Source organism: Parasteatoda tepidariorum, chromosome 12 (genome assembly GCF_982258835.1).
Source record: "Parasteatoda tepidariorum strain Cologne lab strain chromosome 12, Ptep-v5.0, whole genome shotgun sequence".
In the NCBI taxonomy this organism is placed as follows: domain Eukaryota; kingdom Metazoa; phylum Arthropoda; class Arachnida; order Araneae; family Theridiidae; genus Parasteatoda; species Parasteatoda tepidariorum.
Genome location: NC_141766.1, coordinates 33369842 through 33390620, shown reverse-complemented (window position 1 = coordinate 33390620; position 20779 = coordinate 33369842). Strand labels below are relative to the sequence as shown.

The window sequence follows — 20779 nt, the reverse complement described above, 5'->3', positions numbered from 1 at the left end:
TAGTCTCTGTGGAACCTGACACATTTAAGGGAGAAGATATCCACTGAACGTGAATATCTCGTTTTTGGGACATGTATTTTAGTTTTTCCAGTATTTGTAAACCTACTTGGTCACTGACTTGATGCCAATTTTGTTGGTGCTGAATTGCACTACGACTATCACTAAGTATGTCTTCGGAGCCAGTGCCACTTAGGATGGTTTCCAATCCAACGTCAATGGCGATGAGTTCGCTTCGAAAGACCGAGCAGTTATCTGGATTACATCTAGAAAGTTTTAAGAAGTAGTTTTCTATAAAAAAAAAAATTCCTCTTCCGGTCTGACTAAGGTCATGTTTGCTTCCATCAGTAAAAAATTTTATGGCATCTTTAGGGATGTTGCTGATGGCCTCAAGAGCCAACAGTCTGAGATAATCAGGTACTTGTAGGTTTTCGTTTTTGTAGGTTCCCAAATCAGTTTGGATTGGTATTGGTTGTTATAATAGAATGGTGGCTGTAATGGGGCCCCACATCCAACGTCAATGGTGATGAGTTCGCTCCTAAAGACTGAGCAGTTATCTGGATTACATCTAGAAAGTTTAAGGAGTAGTTTTCTATAAAAAATTCCGCTTCCGGTCTGGCTAAGGTCATTTTTGCTTCCATCAGTAAAAATTTTTATGGCATCTTTATGGATGTTGTTGATGTCCTCAAGAGCCAACAGTCTGAGATAATTAGGTACTTGTAGGTTTTCGTTTGTGTAGGTTCCCAAATCAGTTTGGATCAGTATTGGTTGTTATAATAGAATGGTGGCTGTAATGGGGCTGATGGTTAAGAGGATGTAAATGCAATGTCAGGAGAATGTTTAACTTTTCAATAAAAACTCAGTATCAAACAAATTTTTTTTTGCTTGTTTAATCAGTTATCAAACCAGCTATTGTCTAAAAAAATTATCCAGAAATTTTTAATATTTTGACTGACGTATATTTAAGGAGATGACTAGATTGCTTGATAAGCTTACACATTCTCTAAAATTAGATTTCCAGAAATCATGATGTGTAACAGGGTTTTAGAAAATTCTTACGAGTTTGAATTTAGTTTTTTTCTGTTAAATGACATCTAATTTCATAAAATCTTAAAAGTGAGGGTATTACATGCATTGAATACAAAACTTAGATAAACGTAAAAATGACAATAAATATGAAATTAGCCATTATTAGCAATTTACATAATTTAATACAAATTTTTAAATTTTTTTCTCAAAGTAAATAGAAAATTTGTAACAATATATTATATTCAACAGTTACTAATAATATGGGATAGAAATAAAATACTAGATACCACACCTATTTTTGCATTTAACCTCTCAAAATTAACTGAAAGCCTTATGTGGACTGGAGAGGAGTATGAAAAATATTAGGGCGATGTGACTTTTACAAAAAGCACTTTTTAAAATTTCGTTTAAGCAACTCAACTCTTCTCTCTTGGGGGGGGGTATTCAAATTTATAATCCAAAAGAAAGTTTTTATTATCAAAAGATTCTACACTACTTTTAAATCATACAAAATTCTTGATAAATAAAAAATAAAGGAATCTGAGTTAAGTGAAGTTTCTTGGGAATTTCTACATTTTGTTTCAAATTAACTGAAAAATTCAGAGGGGTGATAAAATGATTACATATAGTTTTCATCCTCACACCTGTGTTTAACACCCCCTTCCCTATCTCTCAAAATGAGTGGTTGGGATATATATGTGGTCATGGGGTGCCAATGACCACATATATATTCCACCCATGTGGGAATTGCAACTTGGTAGCAGATAAGTTTAAAAATATACCCTTTTTTCCCTTAAAAGAATTGACTGTGCATGCTCAAGAAATCGAAGCTGCAAAATGATGGGAAAAGATTTTTGATCGAGATATAGTGTGGAGAGACTGTGATTGTCCCTGTAACAAATTCATCTCACTTTGGCAAAAAATTCATTTAATTACTTAAGACAAAAAAAAAACAAAATTGTGTTTTATTACTTTTAACAATAGCAAAAAAGCATAGTAAAAACAATTCTGAAGTTTTAAATGCAGTTATTAAAAAAACAGATTCTATACCAGCAAATTTAATTAATTTGTTCTAAAGTAACAACTTTTGATTATAAAATTTAATTCATTTTCTTGACATTTTAAATAGTAAATTCAAATTTTTGAATGTGAAATAACATTTTTAAATTCAAATTTTGATACTTCTAAAAAATATGACCATATTTAAATAAAAATTGGTGTTTCAAATTAATTATGAATAGAAATAGTACTTTATTTTAAGCAAATTTACTTATTATAAATTTTTACATGTAAAGAATGGTGTATGCTAGCTCCACTTTTGCAATCATATTGAAACGAAACTTTAGTAAAAAAAATTTTTAGTTTGTGAAAATAAAATTTTTTTAATAGATATATTAGTTGGTAATTAAAGAATGTAAATAAAGATTTTGTTTGATCAGCTAGGCTTGTGAAAAGCTTTTACTTCATCAATCAAGCATATGATATTATAAATGGTTGTTTACATTTCTTTCTGGAACAGTCTTTATGGGTAAATCCATATATTCATGAAATTCAACTATGTAGTTTAAAAAATTTAAATAAGTGTAGAGTAACAGAAATCTCCAGGTCGCAGTAATGAACTATGCAAAAACTTATATTATTACAGTAGAGCCCCGATTATCTGAGTTAATGTGGACCAAGACTAACTCGGTTAAAGCGAAAAATGTAAATTAAGATAAATCGTGTAGGTTTAAATGTATATTTTAACAAATACAAAGGTTATACAGATATACCACATGCAATTCATATTTTTACGATAATTAAAGAGTTCTTACTTAAAGTCCTTAATTGTTTTTTTGTATAACTTTACTTTGGAGTTTTTCTGCAGCAATGTTTCGCTATTTTTTTTAAAGATAACAGGATTGCTGGTGTTGCTTCTTCTTGTTGTTCTATGTATTTAATAGCACTTTCGATAGCTTTTAATCCATCTGTATGTGAAATTTTCATATATCGATTTTCATCCTCACTGTCTTCATCACTAGATTCCTTTTCCGTATTCACGGTATTGACGATCATTTCATCCGTAATTTCTTGTTGTTCGTCAGCATTTATCCAGTCACGTATATCCTCTTCGTTTATTGGCTCAGCTAGTGGCAGTTTAATGACTAAATCCAAAAGCTCATCACTACATTCATTGGACTTTCTGTGATGTTCTGTACTCTGTGTATCGATAATTTTCGTCCACGACTTTTTTTATGGTGTCTGATTTTACTTCATCCCATGCCTCAGCGAACCAGTAGACAGCATCCTTTACATTTAAACTTTTAAGTGTCTCAGGAACACTTTTATTTTCCTCAATTCCTTCAATAAGAAATTTTAGTAATTTCTTTCCATAATTTCTCTTCATGTTCTCCAAAACACCTTGGTCTAAAGGCTGAATAAGTGATGTGACATTGGGCGGCAAAAAAAGGACTTTAATGTTGCCATTCGCCAAATCATCATCATTCGGACGACATGGAGCATTGTCAAGCAGTAATACAGTAGGGAACCGATTATCCAGAACGATCGGGACCATCGCTATTCCGGATAACTGATTTTTCCGATTTTCTGAATCGCTACAAAAAGCCGTTTTTTTTATTGTTAAACCCAACTAAAGAAATTTTTTTTTTGGAAATAATCTTAAAAAGAAGAAAAAACGATGGAGAACACTAATGATTATTTCCAAAATGATGGTAAGGTAAACATCTTTCAAAAAAGAAAGAAAAATCCTAAACTCTTATGAGGAAATTTTTTTTTTTTAAAAAAAATGGCAGGAAAATTAATCGAATTTTGTTCCGGTTTTTTGGTTTTCCGTTTTTCTGATTTCCGGATAACGGGTTCTGTACTGTATTGCTTTCCTTGGAAGATTTCGATTTTTTAAGAATGTCTATGTTAGGAACAAATTCGTCAAAAAACCATTTTTTGAACAAATCCGCATCCATCCAAGAATTTTTTTGATTTTTGTGATACACTGGTAAACTGGGTATGAATGTTCTTAAATGCTCTAGGTTTTTTCGACTTGCCAATCAACATTGTTCTTAGTTTTTGGTTTCCAGATGCATTCGAACATGCTAATATTGTTACCCTTTCTTTACTTATCTTGTACCCCGGAGCTGACCTTTCATTCTTTGCCGCAAGAGTTTTTGAAGGCAACATTCTAAAGTTAAGTCCTGTTTCATCACAATTGAAAAGTTGCTCCATTTTCAGATTTTCTTTTGCAATGAGATTTTTAAAACTTTCTTTGAATTTAATCACCTCCTCACAGTCAGCTGATAATTTTTCTCCCAATATATTTAATTGACGAATTCCATATCTCTTTTTCCAACCATCCACTACTAGCAGTGAAATCTTGTCCAGCATAGAAAAGTTTATTAACGTCCAATGCTTTTGCTTGTAGCATAGGCCCTGATATTAGACTTCCCTTTTCTCTCAAATGTGTGAACCATAGGAATAATGATTCGGATGTTTTTTCGAATTCACACTTTTTCATTGTTTTTCGAAAACTGCAATTAGCCTTTTCTGCACTCCATATTTCTATTTCATTTCTCTTCCTTTTCCAGTTGCCAACAGTAACAGCTCCGACTCCGAGATCTCTCGCTACTTTCTTTATTGATTCACCTTTATCTAATCTTTCAATTGCTTCTAATTTTGTTTCTATAGAAGCAACAACTCGCTTTCTCTTATTGCTACAGTTATTTCCGGTAAATAGGCCGCGGCCTATACGTGTTTAAAAGTTGGGCTGTCACAATGCGCGGCCTGTACGCCGATGCGGCCTATATGTAGAATTTTTTTATCATGGTGGATTTATTCAAAATCAGATGTTTAGCGAAAATTTTCCAAAATAACGAACCTAATTCGTAGTGTTTACTCTGGTAACGTTTTTCTTTCTTATTTTTTAAAATTAATTTGCCGAATTTCGGATCGCTTTCGGAAATTCCAATATGGCTCCCATATATTACGATAATTAAATTATACTGTTAATTTCCGAAAATTAATTAATTACAATAAATTTAGTTCAGTTTTGATCGTAGATTATGATGGGGTGAATTTAAAAATGTCCCATCTTAAGAAATTTCATTAATTAAAATAATTATCTATATTATAGAAATAACAATATGTATTTTTTGTAAGCTAACAACTAATAATGATTAAAAAACATGCTAACAACTAAATATGATTTAAAAATAAAAACTAGCTATCAAATAATAGAAAAAAATAGCAATTAATATCTAATAAAAAACAAAAGAAATTGATTTACGTCGAATAAAAAGAAGCCTCAAAAGGGATAGAATTCATTTTGTATCCCGCTTGGTAGTTTCAATTTCAAAAGGGTGTGGCTAATTTATGATCAAACTGAAGGGGGAAAAATGGGGGCGAATGAGTAGAGCACTTGCACAGCTGTCAAGATTGATTTATCAGTTTCTTCCAACTTGCATTTCTTTATTTTGATCATTGGAAATGCAGATGTTTTTACTTTTCCCTTTCACTTTATTTTAAACTGCTTTTAGAAACAGCTGTTTCCTTTGACTCAGATTTGTTTTCTTTTTTTTTTTTTTCTTTTTACTTTTAAAAGATAAAATAAAGTTACTTACTTCATCAGAATGAAATTCAAATAAAAAGAGAATTATACTGATTTTTTTTTCTCTTGTTAATAAAAATTTCTTCTAAGAAAAAAAAAAGAAAAAAGGATCAGATTAAGTGCTGAATATCCAGCAGTGAAGAATCAGATTTCGATGGTTTTGAATTGATATATGCTCAAAAATATTTGAAAAGTATAAATAAATAAATGCTGATTTATTTTGTGATTAGTTTATTTTTTATCGCATACACATCCTTAACTTAGGATCATTCTCAATTCTTTCTTTTTATGATAAGTATACATAAAAATGAGGATGATAATGTAATGAGTATACATAAAAAAATATTTATCAATAACTTTTTTCTAAGTATAGAGTTTATGTTTTAAAGATTATTATTTCTTATGTTATTTTCACACATGTGATATTTGATAAAAATCGATGATCGATCGAAAAAACGACAGTGCGGCCTATAAGATGAAAATTGAAATTTTTAACGATGTTTTTTGCGGGTGCGGCCAGTACGGCGGTGCGGCCTATTTACCGGAAATTACTGTACTCATTTCGAATCTGTAGAATTGACTGAATGTAACCGCTGCATTTTTTCCCGCAAAACAATTTCCCGATTCCAGGGAGGGAATCATGTGACCAGTCGAAACCATTTGGTAGTAAGGGGGGATGGGTCATATGACTAGACAACGAAAACAATTCAGCGTACTCTCTTTCGTTTCATGCTTCTCTTTTTGAACCCTGAAATTGAGTGTCCCAATATTCTTCTTTCAAAAGAAGGGGAGGGGTGGAGCGGTGTGTGATGCAATGCAAAGTAAGCGGAATAGTGCTGATGGATTTTGTTTTCCTGGGTGTTTGTGTGATCAAGTTCAGAATTTTTTTCGGTAGTTTAAAAAAATAGAAAACGTAGAAGCAAAAACAAAAAAAAAAATCGTAGAGATATGGTTAAAGCGGAGACTCAGATAATCGGGGCTCGGATAACCGGGGTTTTGCTGTATTAAGTTCTCTTAATAATCTTATGATCTTGTATTTAGAGTATTTTACACTAAGATGAAATATGAACGAAGAAGAATTTTATGTTTCTAGAAAGCCATTCTTTGAAGGTTATGTGGTATTTTTCAGATAGCTAGACCTGGGGTTACCTTTTAATTTCTATAAAATACTGTTTTTTCTTAAATAATATTTTATGTTTTTGTACTCGAACATGTTTTCAAGGCATATGCCTGCCTGACATATATGTTATGTAGAAAACAATTTAAAGTTTCATAAACCTTGGTCCCGCAGTGGACTGATCGTTAAGACTGATCCCAGAAGATCACCGAAGTCAAGTATCACTGGCTGCTGTCAGTGTGCGGGTGGGAGACCACTTGGATCAGTCTGCGTAGGGACCGAGGGTGTGCGGTATGGGTCCTCGCAAAACTGTTCTACTGTAAAGTGCTCGACTTTGCGTGCAGGTCGTTGTGCTACCGAAGTGGGGGTGCCATCCCCTCTGCAGAGGATCAAAATTGTGATGACTTGTCTTTGGATCATCCTGGGGGATGTTTCCTAAAACCTTGAGGAAGAAAAATAATTTTGTAATCAGCCAATAAAAGATACATAATAGTGAAAATAACTCAGATATAAAAATACATTTTTCCTATACATTTTTCTCTATTTTTCAATACTAAAATTTTGAGAAAGCTATTTTATATACTTTCATATTTAAATGGTAAAGCCTAATGTTAAGAGTTTATAAACGCTTTCTCCTGAAGATTTATACTCCAATTATGATAGTTATTTAATCTATGTGGTGCGGGGATTGTCCATGAAATTGATTAATAAGATTTTGACCAGGTTGTTTTTTTTAATTTCATCAAAAATGAACTATCAACCGCAAATTTACTGTTCTATGTACGACAAAGATGCTAAATATATATTAAAAGCATGATTTTTTTTTATAACCGTTATTGAACAGCCGACCCAGTTCTGGGTTTACGACTACTGATGTTCAACTCCGTAGACTTTGTAATTTTGAACTAATCCAGAAACAAGGAAACTCCTGGATCAGTACCCCCAGAAGTATGATTTGTTAGGGGAACAAAGAGGACTTGGGGACTCAACAGATTTAACGTGCATCAGTCACTATTTACTAAACGGGGTGTCTTCAGCCGGCTGGGATCGAACCCACAACCTCTTGGACATGGGGCCAGTGCTCTACCTATCCTGTCCCCAAAAGCATGATTTTGGAATATTCGTCGCTTGTTTAGGAATAAAATGTATTGGAAGTGTATGTGTTATTAATTTTTTGTCGGCATTTTAATCACTATAAAAAGTTTATATAAAATTAGTTTTTTTTGTAATTATTTCATATTTCTACAAGATTGAAAGAAATTACATTGTTTAACACACCCATTGTAAATAAAATTGTAATAATATAAATAAAATTCTTATAAGGTCCCCGAAGACAGACAAGCTAATACAAAAAATGTCCCTTCTGAAAAAATAATAAAAATGGTAAAAAACACTTCACCCTAATGTGAAAGGTAACAGGTATCTATATGTAACGTTTGTACCCAATATTGCGTGTACTTTAATATTTAATTATCTTTTATTTGCTAGCCAGTGTAGTTTTAATAATCATCCTATATTAATTAATAGTGTTAATTATAAGCAATTTTAATATGGATACTGTGGAAATGAGTTATTTACTGGCCCTTGATAGGGATATGTATCGGAGAAAATTACTTGATAGTAGTAAATTTTGACAATGAGTTGACCCCAAAAGATATTATCATAGCAAGTAATGCTAAATACATTTGACCTCTATTTTGATGAGATCATATATAAAAAATGTATTTTGATTTTTTGAACAACGTAAAGCCATCGGGAAGGGCAATAAATAAATAAAATCAGCCTTATTAATTGAGCTCAGTGGAAATACCATTATTTTATTACCAATCTTATTACCTATTAGAAGGAGGGACTAATAGTTCTTTGTTTTATTTTTACTACTGCCTTATTTGAGAATAAAAATAATTCAAGCATACTAAAAACTAACTTGAATCAATTATGTTTTGACTGAAGTGAGGGCAAAAACAATTCCATTACATTTAACTTATCCATACTGAAGCAACCACTTCGTTATTTTCACTGATTCATACCCTTAAAAATGTCACTTACCTGGTTCTTCTACTAAGCTCTTTAATAGTGTTGGTATTTGCATTAATTTTCAAAGTAGTATAATTTTCTTAATTCAGAAAAAGAAAATTTTTTGTGATGTACAGTGAACTCTCACTTATCCACCGGTGTAAGGGGCCAAGAGAAAAAAGCGCATAAGTGAAAAACTTCAAAATTCTAAAACGCAACATAAATTGTAGTGACAATATGAATAAATATGTTTCTAAAGATTAAATGTTAATATTTATACTGTTTTGGTATTTACAATAACTATACAAAGAAGAAATTTAACATACCTTAAGACAATTTATTTTCTTACAAAATAATCTTAATGCATGTTTGTATTTGTTTTTGCCAACGTTATTCAAAAAGTTTTTTCCAGTTCATATAAATGGGATAAGGGGGAGTTTCAGAAGCAAAATTAAATTGTAAATAGTCAGGAATAGTGTCTAAAGCTTTTTAAATACTGCTGTGTGATTTGGAAGAACTTCATCATCTCGTCAGTATCTTCCACCACCTTCTCATCGTCCACAAGTTTTAGTTAGCTAAAAAGGAACAGTTCTTCACAAAAAATTTGAGTTTTATGGGATGCGGAGAAACATCACATGATAAATTTCTAAGAAAAGTACTTGACGTCATAATATGCTGCACAATAAATAAAAATTCAAGTACTTCCGTCACTAAACAGATCACCTTTTATTTACTCATAATGTCCATCCGACTGCAAGTAAGTGATGTGATCTCTTTCATCTTTCGTATTCCAGGTGTTTTTTTTCCTTCTAGAAAACAGCATGGGAGTAAAACTAACCTCTGGACAAGAGGAATAGTCATTTTCTAAAAGATGAATGGGCTTTCATTGTTGTTGGTGTAACAGATAAGACACCCTATTCAAAATTTTAGAAGGAATGTCTTTCCAGAAACAGCAAAAATGAAAAGGTCACAGGGGGACGCAAATTCAATAGGGTCTAACAACATATATTTCTTTTTATCTGTAACAAGGGTTGCTTATTTGCTTCATTTTTAATTAAAAAAAAATTTTTTTTAAAAAGAAAAAATATTTAAAGGATTATAAAATTAAAATGCCAGCCTAAAATTTCGGCGCATAATTGAAAAATTTATTTTTAGAGCGACGCATAAACGAAGGATGTTTATCATTATTTTCCTATCTAATGTACTGGGACCTATAAAAATCGTCGTATAAATGAAAAAGGTGCATAAAAGAGGTGGCACATAAGTGAGAGGTCACTGTATGTTTTTTTTTCAAGTGTCAAAATCTATGAATTAAGGGTTAATAGAAAAAAACTTCGTAAAACTCCTTTTAAAATTAAGAAAATAAGATTTAAAATACAAGATTCATTTTTACATTTTTATAAATTTAGTTCCAAATATTTTATTTGTCTAATGATAAGATTTAGGTATTCATTTTAGTTAAATTTAGTTTAGTTCTATTTCGTCTAGTTTAGTTAGTTTTCAGGTAAGTTTGCAACCACCGCTATGTCGAAAAAAGTTTTTAGTATCACGGTTTCTAATATGTAATGCAATATTGAGATGAGCCATTAAACAGACAATATCTTTATCCTATTTCTTTGCACAAAAGTAGCGGAAGTCATAATTTTTAAATTCTTTTTTTTTTTTTTTTTAGATAAATTTTACTAGTTTTTTTTAAAAAAAGATTTTACTGGACTCATTTAAGATTCCATAAGAGCATTTTCCTGATTTGAGGTTAGCTTTTCTAAAAACTTACCAAAACAAGTCATGCAGTTAAAACTATTATACGATGAAAGCTAACTTAATTTAAAAAATATTTTCAATTGGAACCATGTTTCTATAACCCTTTGATCAAGAGGTTTACAGTTTTTTTGAGACTGCACACTGTAAATAAAACTGTAAACAAAACTTAAAGTTCAATTTGATTGAAAGTTTAAATACTACGTTTTTGATATAATTAGAGATAATAGTTTTAAAAATAATAATATTAGAAGAGGTAACCATCAAAAATATGCATTTGAATCAAATTAACTAGAAAAATCACTCGTAAGAAAAGTAAAATAAGGTTTAAAAAATAAAAATTTTAATTATGAATGTTTTATATATTTAAAAATGCGACTTTACTTTTGAGATTAGTTATATATATTTAGAAATAAGAAGTCACTTTTAAAAACAAATGTTTTAAAAAATTAATTAAATTTTTAAAATACAGAATTTTCTTAACGAAAAACAAGAATTTTTTTTTCAATATAATTAATAATGTTTTTACAAAGTAATACCGTTTTTAAAAAATAATTCAATATTTTGAAAAACAAAGAATGCTTTTTAAAAATAAATAGTATTCATTAAAATTAGAATTTCCTTAAAAAATATTAAAAATTAATCTTCCTGCTAAAAATAACAATATTTTTGAAAATAACGATGACTGATAAGAAAGTGAGAGCAGGAATTTTCCTATAAAAATGCTTTTAAAACTGACATTTAATTTTCAAAAATAAATGTTGCTTTTAAAAATAAAATTTAAAGAAAAATGTGCATAAACTAGTAATGCCAAGCTAGTTTACCAGCTAAGCAGTAAGAAGTCATAAGAGGCTTCGAGTGGGAGAGGAGGATAGATGAAAAGTGAAACAAGGTATGAAACAACTATGTCGGGGATAAAATGTGGAAAATTGCCAAAAACTCATACATGTTTAACATCACATTGGAAACTAACTCTAAAAGATACTGCCAATTTGCTAATCACAAAAAAGACTTATTTGAGTTATTGCCAAATGAGTCTTTTGTTGATGTCACTGCATAGTCTAGAATGACATGTAAAGTTTTCCTCCTCTTGAGGGCCTTTCTCACTTTTCTGTATTTTTTTGGGTCAAATTTTGAAACATTTTGTTTGAAACATTTGGTCAAATTTTAAAACACTTCGCAGAATCAGTTACTTTCTAATTGAAATGAAAAGGTATTTCCAGAAAACATTTGGTTACATGGAGCAATTTAGAAATTTAATTTTTTTTTTGTTCTTACATAAAAAAGGGGCAGTGCCCTTCACCCATAAATCCCCACATTGTGCCATTTTTTCATTCAAATAAATAAACAGAAAAAAAGAAAAGAATATTTGTCTATTTTTATTTCTTGTTAAATTTAGTATCATGGACTAAAAACTCTCAACTGCCTCTAATAAACATCATTTTATCAATTAAAACTTTAAAAAAAATTTAATTCTATATGTGCTTTGTAAAACAAAGAACAGTAAAGATAGGGGGAAAAAAAGCTTTGTAGACAAATTGTCCCTAAGTGCCCACTCTAAATATAATTTTATAAATCAATAAATTTTTTTTACATCAATGTGAAGTTAAAATATTTAATTGCTTCTATTTTTTTTTTTTGAAAAAATGTTACGAGTAAGACTAAAAATTAGAGGAAAAAAGCTATATAGACAAACTGGCCCATTAGTTACACAAAATATGTATCACTTATGCAGAAATAGAAGTCTTGACACTGGTTTTAGTTTTTAAAAAATAACTTAGACTGAGTAAGAAGAAACTAGATTAAATGTAAGGTATAATAAATACCTAATAATCATAAAAAGTATGTGAGTGTAACATTAACTGAGTCCTTTCTTGTGATGTGTGTTACTAAGGCAACAGCAAGAGAATACCTTTTTGTTGTCTTTTATTTAACTGTGCGTACAGCTTAAGAAGTTAGCTATTAACTTTAAAATATATTTAATTTTCTAAAAGTATTTAATCAATTTTATTTTGAAAATTCAATGAGTAGAGGAAAAACTTTGAAAAATTAGGTTTTATGTGTAAGCATTACATAGTGAAGAGCAAACTACTCTTTATTTACCGGTAATAAAAAGTAGGTTCTTGAAATAGGACTAGGGATATGTCCCTGTTCTATTTTAAAGATTTCGGTGATTGTGGTTTTTTACAATTCTCACCACTGCTCTAACATTTAAATATCAAAACTGGGAAGAATATATAAAGGTTTTTATTTTTTGCAATAAAAACAATGGAGAAAAGATAAACATTAACAACTTTCCCTCGGGTCAGAAGGAACAGGAAAAACCTGGAGTTGTCAGGGAATTTTATTTTAACTCCAAAAGTCAGGGAATAGTCGTGGGAAGTTGCAATTTTTTTGCAAAAACCTGGAAAATTCCTACATTATACCCGGAAAATAACCAGTCTTAAAATTTTCAATAACAGTAATCAGTTTGAGATTCAGCTTAAATATAATTCTAACATTTATTACAATTATTTATTGCTAAAATTTCGCATTTAAGTCAAACTAAAATGTTTCTGTTCTCATATAATGGTGTTTATTTTACACAGAAAATCCAATACTTAGCATTGCAAATAAGAGAATCAAAGTTTTCTGATGAAAAATTTCGTGGTATGTTTAAATATGGTATGGATTTTCATTGAAATTTACCTGATATACCTGGAAAAGTAAGGGAATTTTTTTTCTGGAATTGAGTGGGGGAGTTAATAGTTTTTAGAGATAAGTATTGTTCTTATCAGAGTCGCCAATATGCAACTAGAGACATGTTTCTTGCCTGGATTTTAGTTTCATTCATCAAAAATATTATTTATTGTTAAAATACTTACTCCTGATAAATTTTTAGTTCAAATTGTTTTTCTCTGTACTGCTAAAAAAATGACTTTAAGAATTTCCTCCAATCCTAACATTCTCTTCCTCAATCCTGGAATATGCCTAAAAGCTGTTTGTAGAAAGTTGAAGAGGGAAACTGCATTTTTAGAATTATAACAACATAAAAAATATAACAACATAAAAAAAAAAACTTGCAAAATCCAAATTTCAAAACTTTAAGAACAGTTTCTTGAATATGCAAGTTGACAATTTAAAGAGTAGATATAATGAAGATACCATAAAAATTCTTTTTTAATTTTTCAGTATGCTGAGTCCAAAATGCAAGTTAAGAGTTGATTTAATTGATATTGTAAAAAAACAAAAAAATCACTGTGTGTAGTGATATGCCTACAAAGGCAAAACTATTGTGGTAGGAAATCCTTTTTAATTAATTTAACTAATTATTCTCCATAAACTCATGCTGATTTATAATGAATGCGACTTGTGCCAATCTATTCCAGTGAGGTAGAAAAATGACAATGACATTCCTTTTATATATCCTGAATTAAGGAAACTAGTTACTGTTGTTCTAACTCTGCCAACTAAATTTGTTTTTCAAAGAAATTTAATAACTCAAAAGAAAATGGAACAGTGAGCTTTGCTTGATGATGAGAGCTTAGGTGATCTTTTCAGATTGTCTTGTGAAAAAAGTTTTGAACATGCTGTTAAGTTATGGATACAAAAATAGATGTTAACACAACTTCAATATATGTTAAGTCCTTTGTGTAGAAACCTATTTGCCTGTAAATAGTGTAAAATTTACATAACTTCAATATATGTTAAGTCCTTTGTTTAGAAACCTATTTGCCTGTAAATAGTGTAAAATTTACATTGTATTCAAACAAATGTCATTTTTTAAAACAGAAGAACAGATTGCATTCTACCTTTACATAATGAATATTTATGACTGTTAAAGTTTATTACAATTGGCATTTTAAAATATTGTTAATCAATTAGTCATTAATTACTATTAACTTACTATTTAATTTATTATAATTTCAAATATTTATTAATTATTCAATTCGATTTTAAGTAATTATTTAGTTGCTAAATTTTGTACATATTTTTTATGTCTAAATTTTATAGATTAATGATTTTTAAATTATATTTTATAGAAAAAAATTTTGAAATCAGCGACAAGTTTATCGAAATCAGCTACCAAGAAAGCAAACAAGAAGTCAGTGTCATCTCATCAAGAACATTCTTCCTTGCAAATGAGGCTTTCTGGGATCGAAGGTCAATGCCGTCCATCAAAAAACAATTTCTCATCTTCCACAGTGAAAAATAATGTGACTTCAGTGCCAAGTGCGGATTATTCCTATGAATCTCTAAATGAACCTGTTAGTAGTACTTGTGACTCTGCAGACCAACCAAATTCATCTATTGCACAAAAATCATCTGTATCTTTGTCATTGGTACCAATTTCTTCATTGCAAGCAACAGCTCTGCCTACAACTTTAGGTTTCAAAAAAAGTCTATTTCCACATCAGATATCGCACACAGACAATAATTCTAAATCATCAAGAAATTGCCATTTACCTGCAATACCTTCATCCTCATTACCTGTTACAGAATCTCCTGTGTGTGTTAAGTTTCCTACTGGTGTAAGGCGAACAGAAGCTCATTTAATTTTAACGCCTGAAAACTCTCTTCCATTTCCTTATATAAAGAATTGGATTTCAAATTTAGATTTTTTAAAGAGAATTATTCAACGCGATAAAAATGATAAAAATCGTTATATAATAGATGTAGGGGGTACACATGGACATGTAAGTGTGCATATTGAGGACCTTGCGCTATTTTTTGATGGCTTTAGATCAACAGGAAATAAACTAGGTACATTAAATTATGCAAGAGACATACTGTCCTCAATAATACTAGAATCAAGAAAATGTGATTCCTCAGACAATTTTTGCTTTATTTGCAAATGTTCAACTGATTTACTGACCTGTGATAAAGAAGACTGCAATCGAGCTTATCATCTTTTGTGCCTTGGTCTTTCTTCTATACCAGATGGTAAATTTTTTTTTTATTTGGACTTAAAAATCACTCAATAGGTTTAAGTTTTCTAAGCAATTACAGGTTTTTGATACATAAGAGGCCTACCTCATCTCATAGGGAGTTCTTTTTGCATGGGAAAAAATTAAATGGAGTATGTAGTTAAATTAAAACAGTGGTTTTCAATTAGCAGTCCACCAAAGATAACTTTATTTGCAAATGGCAATGTAAATAATGTACAGGTTGATTCTAAAATTAAGGGGCATTATAAGGATTAGGAATTTCATAAGAACCATGATCCGAAATATCATATCATGCAATTGCATTTCAAATAGACTCAGAAATAGCTGTTTATTCATAATTTGACGATTTTGCTCATTTCTCCAGCTAGTTGCCAAAACATTAAATTAGGATAAAACCGCTAATACTGACCTAATTTATGTGCGATTTTTGACAATAATTATTAGAAACATTACAATTTAGATACAGTCAAACCTCATAACGTTAATTGAAATTGGGACAGAAAATTTGTTCATGTTATCAGGTCAGAAATTTTTTTGATTAAGATAAGACAATACACAAACATTTTCTGTTATCCATATCTGCTATCTCTTTGCATTTTTTAATCTTAAATTTCTATAATGAATTCGTAAATTGATATAGATTTTATTTTAATAAATGTTTTAATTTTTGCTTCATATTAAATTAGTAATTATGCATCGTTTAATAAATACAATCAATTACTTAAAAAAAATAATGAAATATAGTTGTAAAGGAAGAAAAACAAATTTTGTAGTTCTGAAAAAATTCAAAAAGCGTACTTATTTTTAGTGCTCTATTCGTTTTTTTAAATTCTGTTGAAAGTAAATAAAAAAATATGGAAAAGTAACTATTTAATTGGAGTAAACTGATTCACTGCTGAATGAGAGAGGATTGCTAATGAAATAATTCGTAATAGAACACTATCTCGGTTTCTTATTCATACATGCTTTCCAAAATTTTTCCAACTTATTAACTGCATTCAAAAAATTATTTGAATTTCCATTTTGCATTACAAAGGAACTGACAGTTTTAATTGCTTTGTTAGCATCAATCTGAGGAAAGTAAACTAAAGTATTCGCAAGTGAAATTAAAGAAAACTTTTAGCTTTACACATCTTCACCTATCGAAATGCAACTCAGCAATATCAATTTCTTAGAATAACTTATAAGAGTGTTGGAGAAATGAATATCCATACTGAACAAAGGATCAATATAGTGATGATCTTTTCTCAGGAAGACATGCTTCTTTACATTCACACTTATGAGACACCCCCATGAAATGAAAGAAAACACTATTCATATTATAGCACAATAGGGATTATGTTGTTTCTTGTAACAACCCCTTCCCTTCAACACATTCAATTCATACAAATCTTTCATTTGATTGTTGTAATGTTGCAATTATCACTCGCTTTTACAAATCATTAAAAAACCTGACACTATAGAATTCAGAATGATCAGTTTTCTTACCTGCCAGAGGGGAAATAAATTTGCTCTTCATGTTAAAGTTAAAATTGTTTCTATGGGCAATAAAATTAGAGTTCACCTTAAAAGATATTTCACGTTAAGTGTGTTCACGCTAAAAGTACTATAAAGTATTATAACCGTATGCAATTTGACAGGGAGTCCAAAATTAGTTCTTGTTAAAAGAAATTTATATTAAACGAGTTCATGTGAACGATGTTTGATTGTATTAAGTCAATAAATTAAGTATTTGTTCAAAGGCAGGAGAAGAAATAGTTCATAATAGAGAAATTCCCATAACAATGTACGATGATATTTCCAGTCATGAGCTCTCATGCAGTTCTTGACTACCTCTTCTCCAAGCTTGCCCCTTGATATTAGAACTACCCAGTATAATTTAAATATGTAATTTTTTTGTGAAGTTTTTATGACTATATATTCTAATTTCAAGTGCTTTCCTTTTTTGAATAAATTTGATTTTTCTCAGTTTCCATCAAAACTAATGATGGAATTTGAGCAGTGAAATCTGATGATGAAATGGCTAATTGAAAACCAGTGGTGGAAAAGAATACAATGATGAAATATTTGTATTTGTTTTCACTACTTCTTATAAAATTTCAATAGATGTTTACTTACCGTAATTTCGCGGAGAAATGCCGTCCTAGTATCTACGCCGCTCCCTCAAAAATCGACTGACAGAAAAAAGCTTTTCACCGGACACGCCGCACCATCGTATACGCCGCGCCGAATTTTTAACAATTAAAGAATTTTGAACTTAACGCAGATATTGATTAAAGACTTAACACATGCTCTAAATATGCATATGTATATAATTTGAATAGTTAAATAAAAATAAATAAAAGGATATTAAATATTAAAAAGAAAATAGAAACAATCCCAGTATATAAAATAGATTTTAATAATTTTCTAAGTAAAATTAAGCATTTTCTAATTTTAAAGTGAAGTAACCATTAAAATATAAATAAAATAATTAATATATTAACCATTAAAATAAGTATGAAATTTTTTAAAAATAAAATGATTTTACTTTTAAATTAACAATCCAAAATCCTGTTTTAGAAATAAACGATAAATCCAAGCAAATTTTGTTCAAAGAAAAACTTAAGAATAATTTATTTAGATATCACGTATCTCTATATATTCATATCACTGCACTTAAAAATTCTTCAAAATCAGAACTCTCTGTATCAGAGCAAATTAGGTTTACTTTTTAATTGTTTATTTCAGGTTAATCTCCGTCACTTTCGGTTCCGTTTGTCCCAAGATGATTTCCGCTTTTTTGAAGCCATTTATCACAGTTTCTTTTTCTCTTTTAATTGCTGACAGCTTAAATGCTGTGGTATAATTTTTCCTCTTAATGGGAGGCTTTTAAAATGGATAACTTAAATACAAGTTATGTTAAAACAAAACGAAAATAGTATAAACGAAACAAAAATTATAACAAAAGAAACATATTAATAAAACAAAAACGCATCAGAACTGAAGATAAAACGATAAAAAACGTAATAATAATAAGCTGAGGAAGATGATCGAAATCAGATAGAAATATGAGCAATGAAAAAAAAAAAACAATAAAAAGCTCTCTCCCAAGCATTTAAAACAAGTTTCTATTTTTAGCAATTCCTCCCCCTATTTTCGCTTCTCTAATCAGGTTTCTTTTTTCAACTGACTCCGCCTTGGACAGTCTTTCTTTTATCCCTGTCTAAAATTCTCACACACTTTGCTTTTTTCCCTCTGCACTGACCCTCAGTGGAAAGTTTGAAATTCTTTTTGAACATTCTAATTGTAAGATTATTGAAGGTCATTCCAAGCTCATCAGCATCCTTTATTCATCAAACATTCACATGTTTTTAACAACCAGCTGAAAAAAAAAGGGGAGTGGAGAGAGGCATCCATGACAAGTGGAAGAGTCATATTTCCTGGAAAGAACAGGGGGTGGGGGAGCGTTTGTTTTACTTATCACTGGCCCCACCCTGATTTTCTTCATTCATTCCTTTCTGATTTATGCTTCTCCACTCCACGCCCATTTCCTACACTCAACAGCTGTCCATATGGCAGAAGGGAAAGAGACTTTGTTCTCTTGTGGATATTGGTCACCAGAAAATGATTCCAAGAAAGGATTAGGGAGGGTAAAATTCCAGGTGCTCTGACCATTCCTTGGAGTGACATTAAGCATGAAAAAATAAATAAAAAGTACAATAACAGGTGGAAAAAATGAAATTTCCAGTGCGGTTTCTAAAATGCAAAATTTTTGAAGAAAAAAAAAAGTTATTCTATATAGGCCGCCCCGTTAGATACGCCTTCCTACTAAATTTTCAAGTTTTAAATCAATAACGCCGCGGCCTATCTCCGCGAAATTACGGTAATATGAAAGTACAGTTTATTTAGTGAGTTTTTTTATTATTTGTTATGCATTATTGGTGTTAAATATCCGATTCTTATTTAATTTGTGAATTAATGTTTTTATTTGTATACACATGACCTAAAAACAGCTAAAAATATTTCATAATTTATCTCAAATCGTAACTTATTTGGAGTAGAGTGTGTCATGAATAATCATGCTGCATGTACCTAATTTTCTGACTCTGTGTCTATTACATTTTAACAGTCTTACGATTAAATATAAAATAGACTTAAAATATTCTAAACATAGATAGCACTGCTATCAACTTTAAACAATCTTGATTTAAAACAAAAAATGTATTCATTAAAATTTAGTGAAAGGTTAGAACAAAAATAAAAAATTTAAAGTTTTTGTCCAAAAATGGATCATCATGCGTTTCAATATTTTTATGTTTGAAATGTTCTTGGCTTCCACAATTCTACCTCTATTAATTATAATATTTTTATTATAATTAATGATGCGGATAAAAAATTTAAAAAAAAAGACACCAACAGCAATGAACAATTCTTTTATTCTTGTTCTGTTTCAAGCAATTGCTGTAGGGCAGAGATGAGGAACCTTTTTTGATTAGTGTGCCAGTTAAATTACGTTTTATTATTTTCAAAATGTCTTGTGCAGCTTTTCCCAAATAGTGTTCCATGGAACTCAAGGGCTGTGTGGAAGAGTTAAAGGGGTTCCACGAGTTAGTAATTTTCATAACCAGTAATGGTTTTGTAGAATCAGATTATATTTAGATCCAACCTATAACTCATAATTTATTAATCTTTTGGTTGCCTTTATGAAATCATTTCAGGCATATGCCAAAGTTATAGAAATGGCATTTTTAAAAGAAAATATAATATTTATGTTTATAATACATTGAACAAGTTATGAAAAGAACAAACATTTCTTGTACAAGAGCAAACAAGTTTTGTACTCTTTGATTAAAATTATTTTCACTAGACTTTATTTAAAAATTTATTTATTTAACTTGTGGTAAAATTTAAATTTTTGATCAGTAGATAAAAAATAAATGCAGGAAATGTATGTTTTCATTTAATTTGAAACTTTTAATAATACTTAAAAGAAAGATGGAATAAAAACATAATCAAAGTATCTAAATTACTCAAGGCAGAAAAATTGATATTATGTTCAAGATATATACAATAAATGTGTCTAAAATATATCACTCCAGATGAAACTTATTCAAGTTATTATTGGAAAAGTTTGGCTTTCCTAAATGTACATATAGAAAAATTCGCAGTAACATAGTTTTAAAAAAAATCTTAACAAAAAATTATGTTTTTTTTTGTAATTAGAAACTTCTTTAATTTTAATTTGAAACTTGCTAAAATTAATTACTTAAACTTAATTTGAGACTGAGTCGGGCATGTAATATTTAAAGAGAAAAAGTATATAAATACATAGTTGAAGCATCTAAATATCAAATC

The 20779-nt window shown here is 29.8% G+C and overlaps 1 protein-coding gene across 1 annotated transcript in view; it reads left to right on the top strand.

Annotated features, from left to right (window-relative positions):
- Nucleotides 1-20779, top strand: part of LOC107440919 (histone-lysine N-methyltransferase NSD2) — a 102286-nt gene that overhangs the window by 74056 nt on the left and 7451 nt on the right. The window contains exon 15 of the mRNA XM_016054009.4: nucleotides 14537-15437. Coding sequence (XP_015909495.3) covers nucleotides 14537-15437 — 901 coding nt within the window. The remainder of the gene's footprint in view (nucleotides 1-14536; nucleotides 15438-20779) is intronic.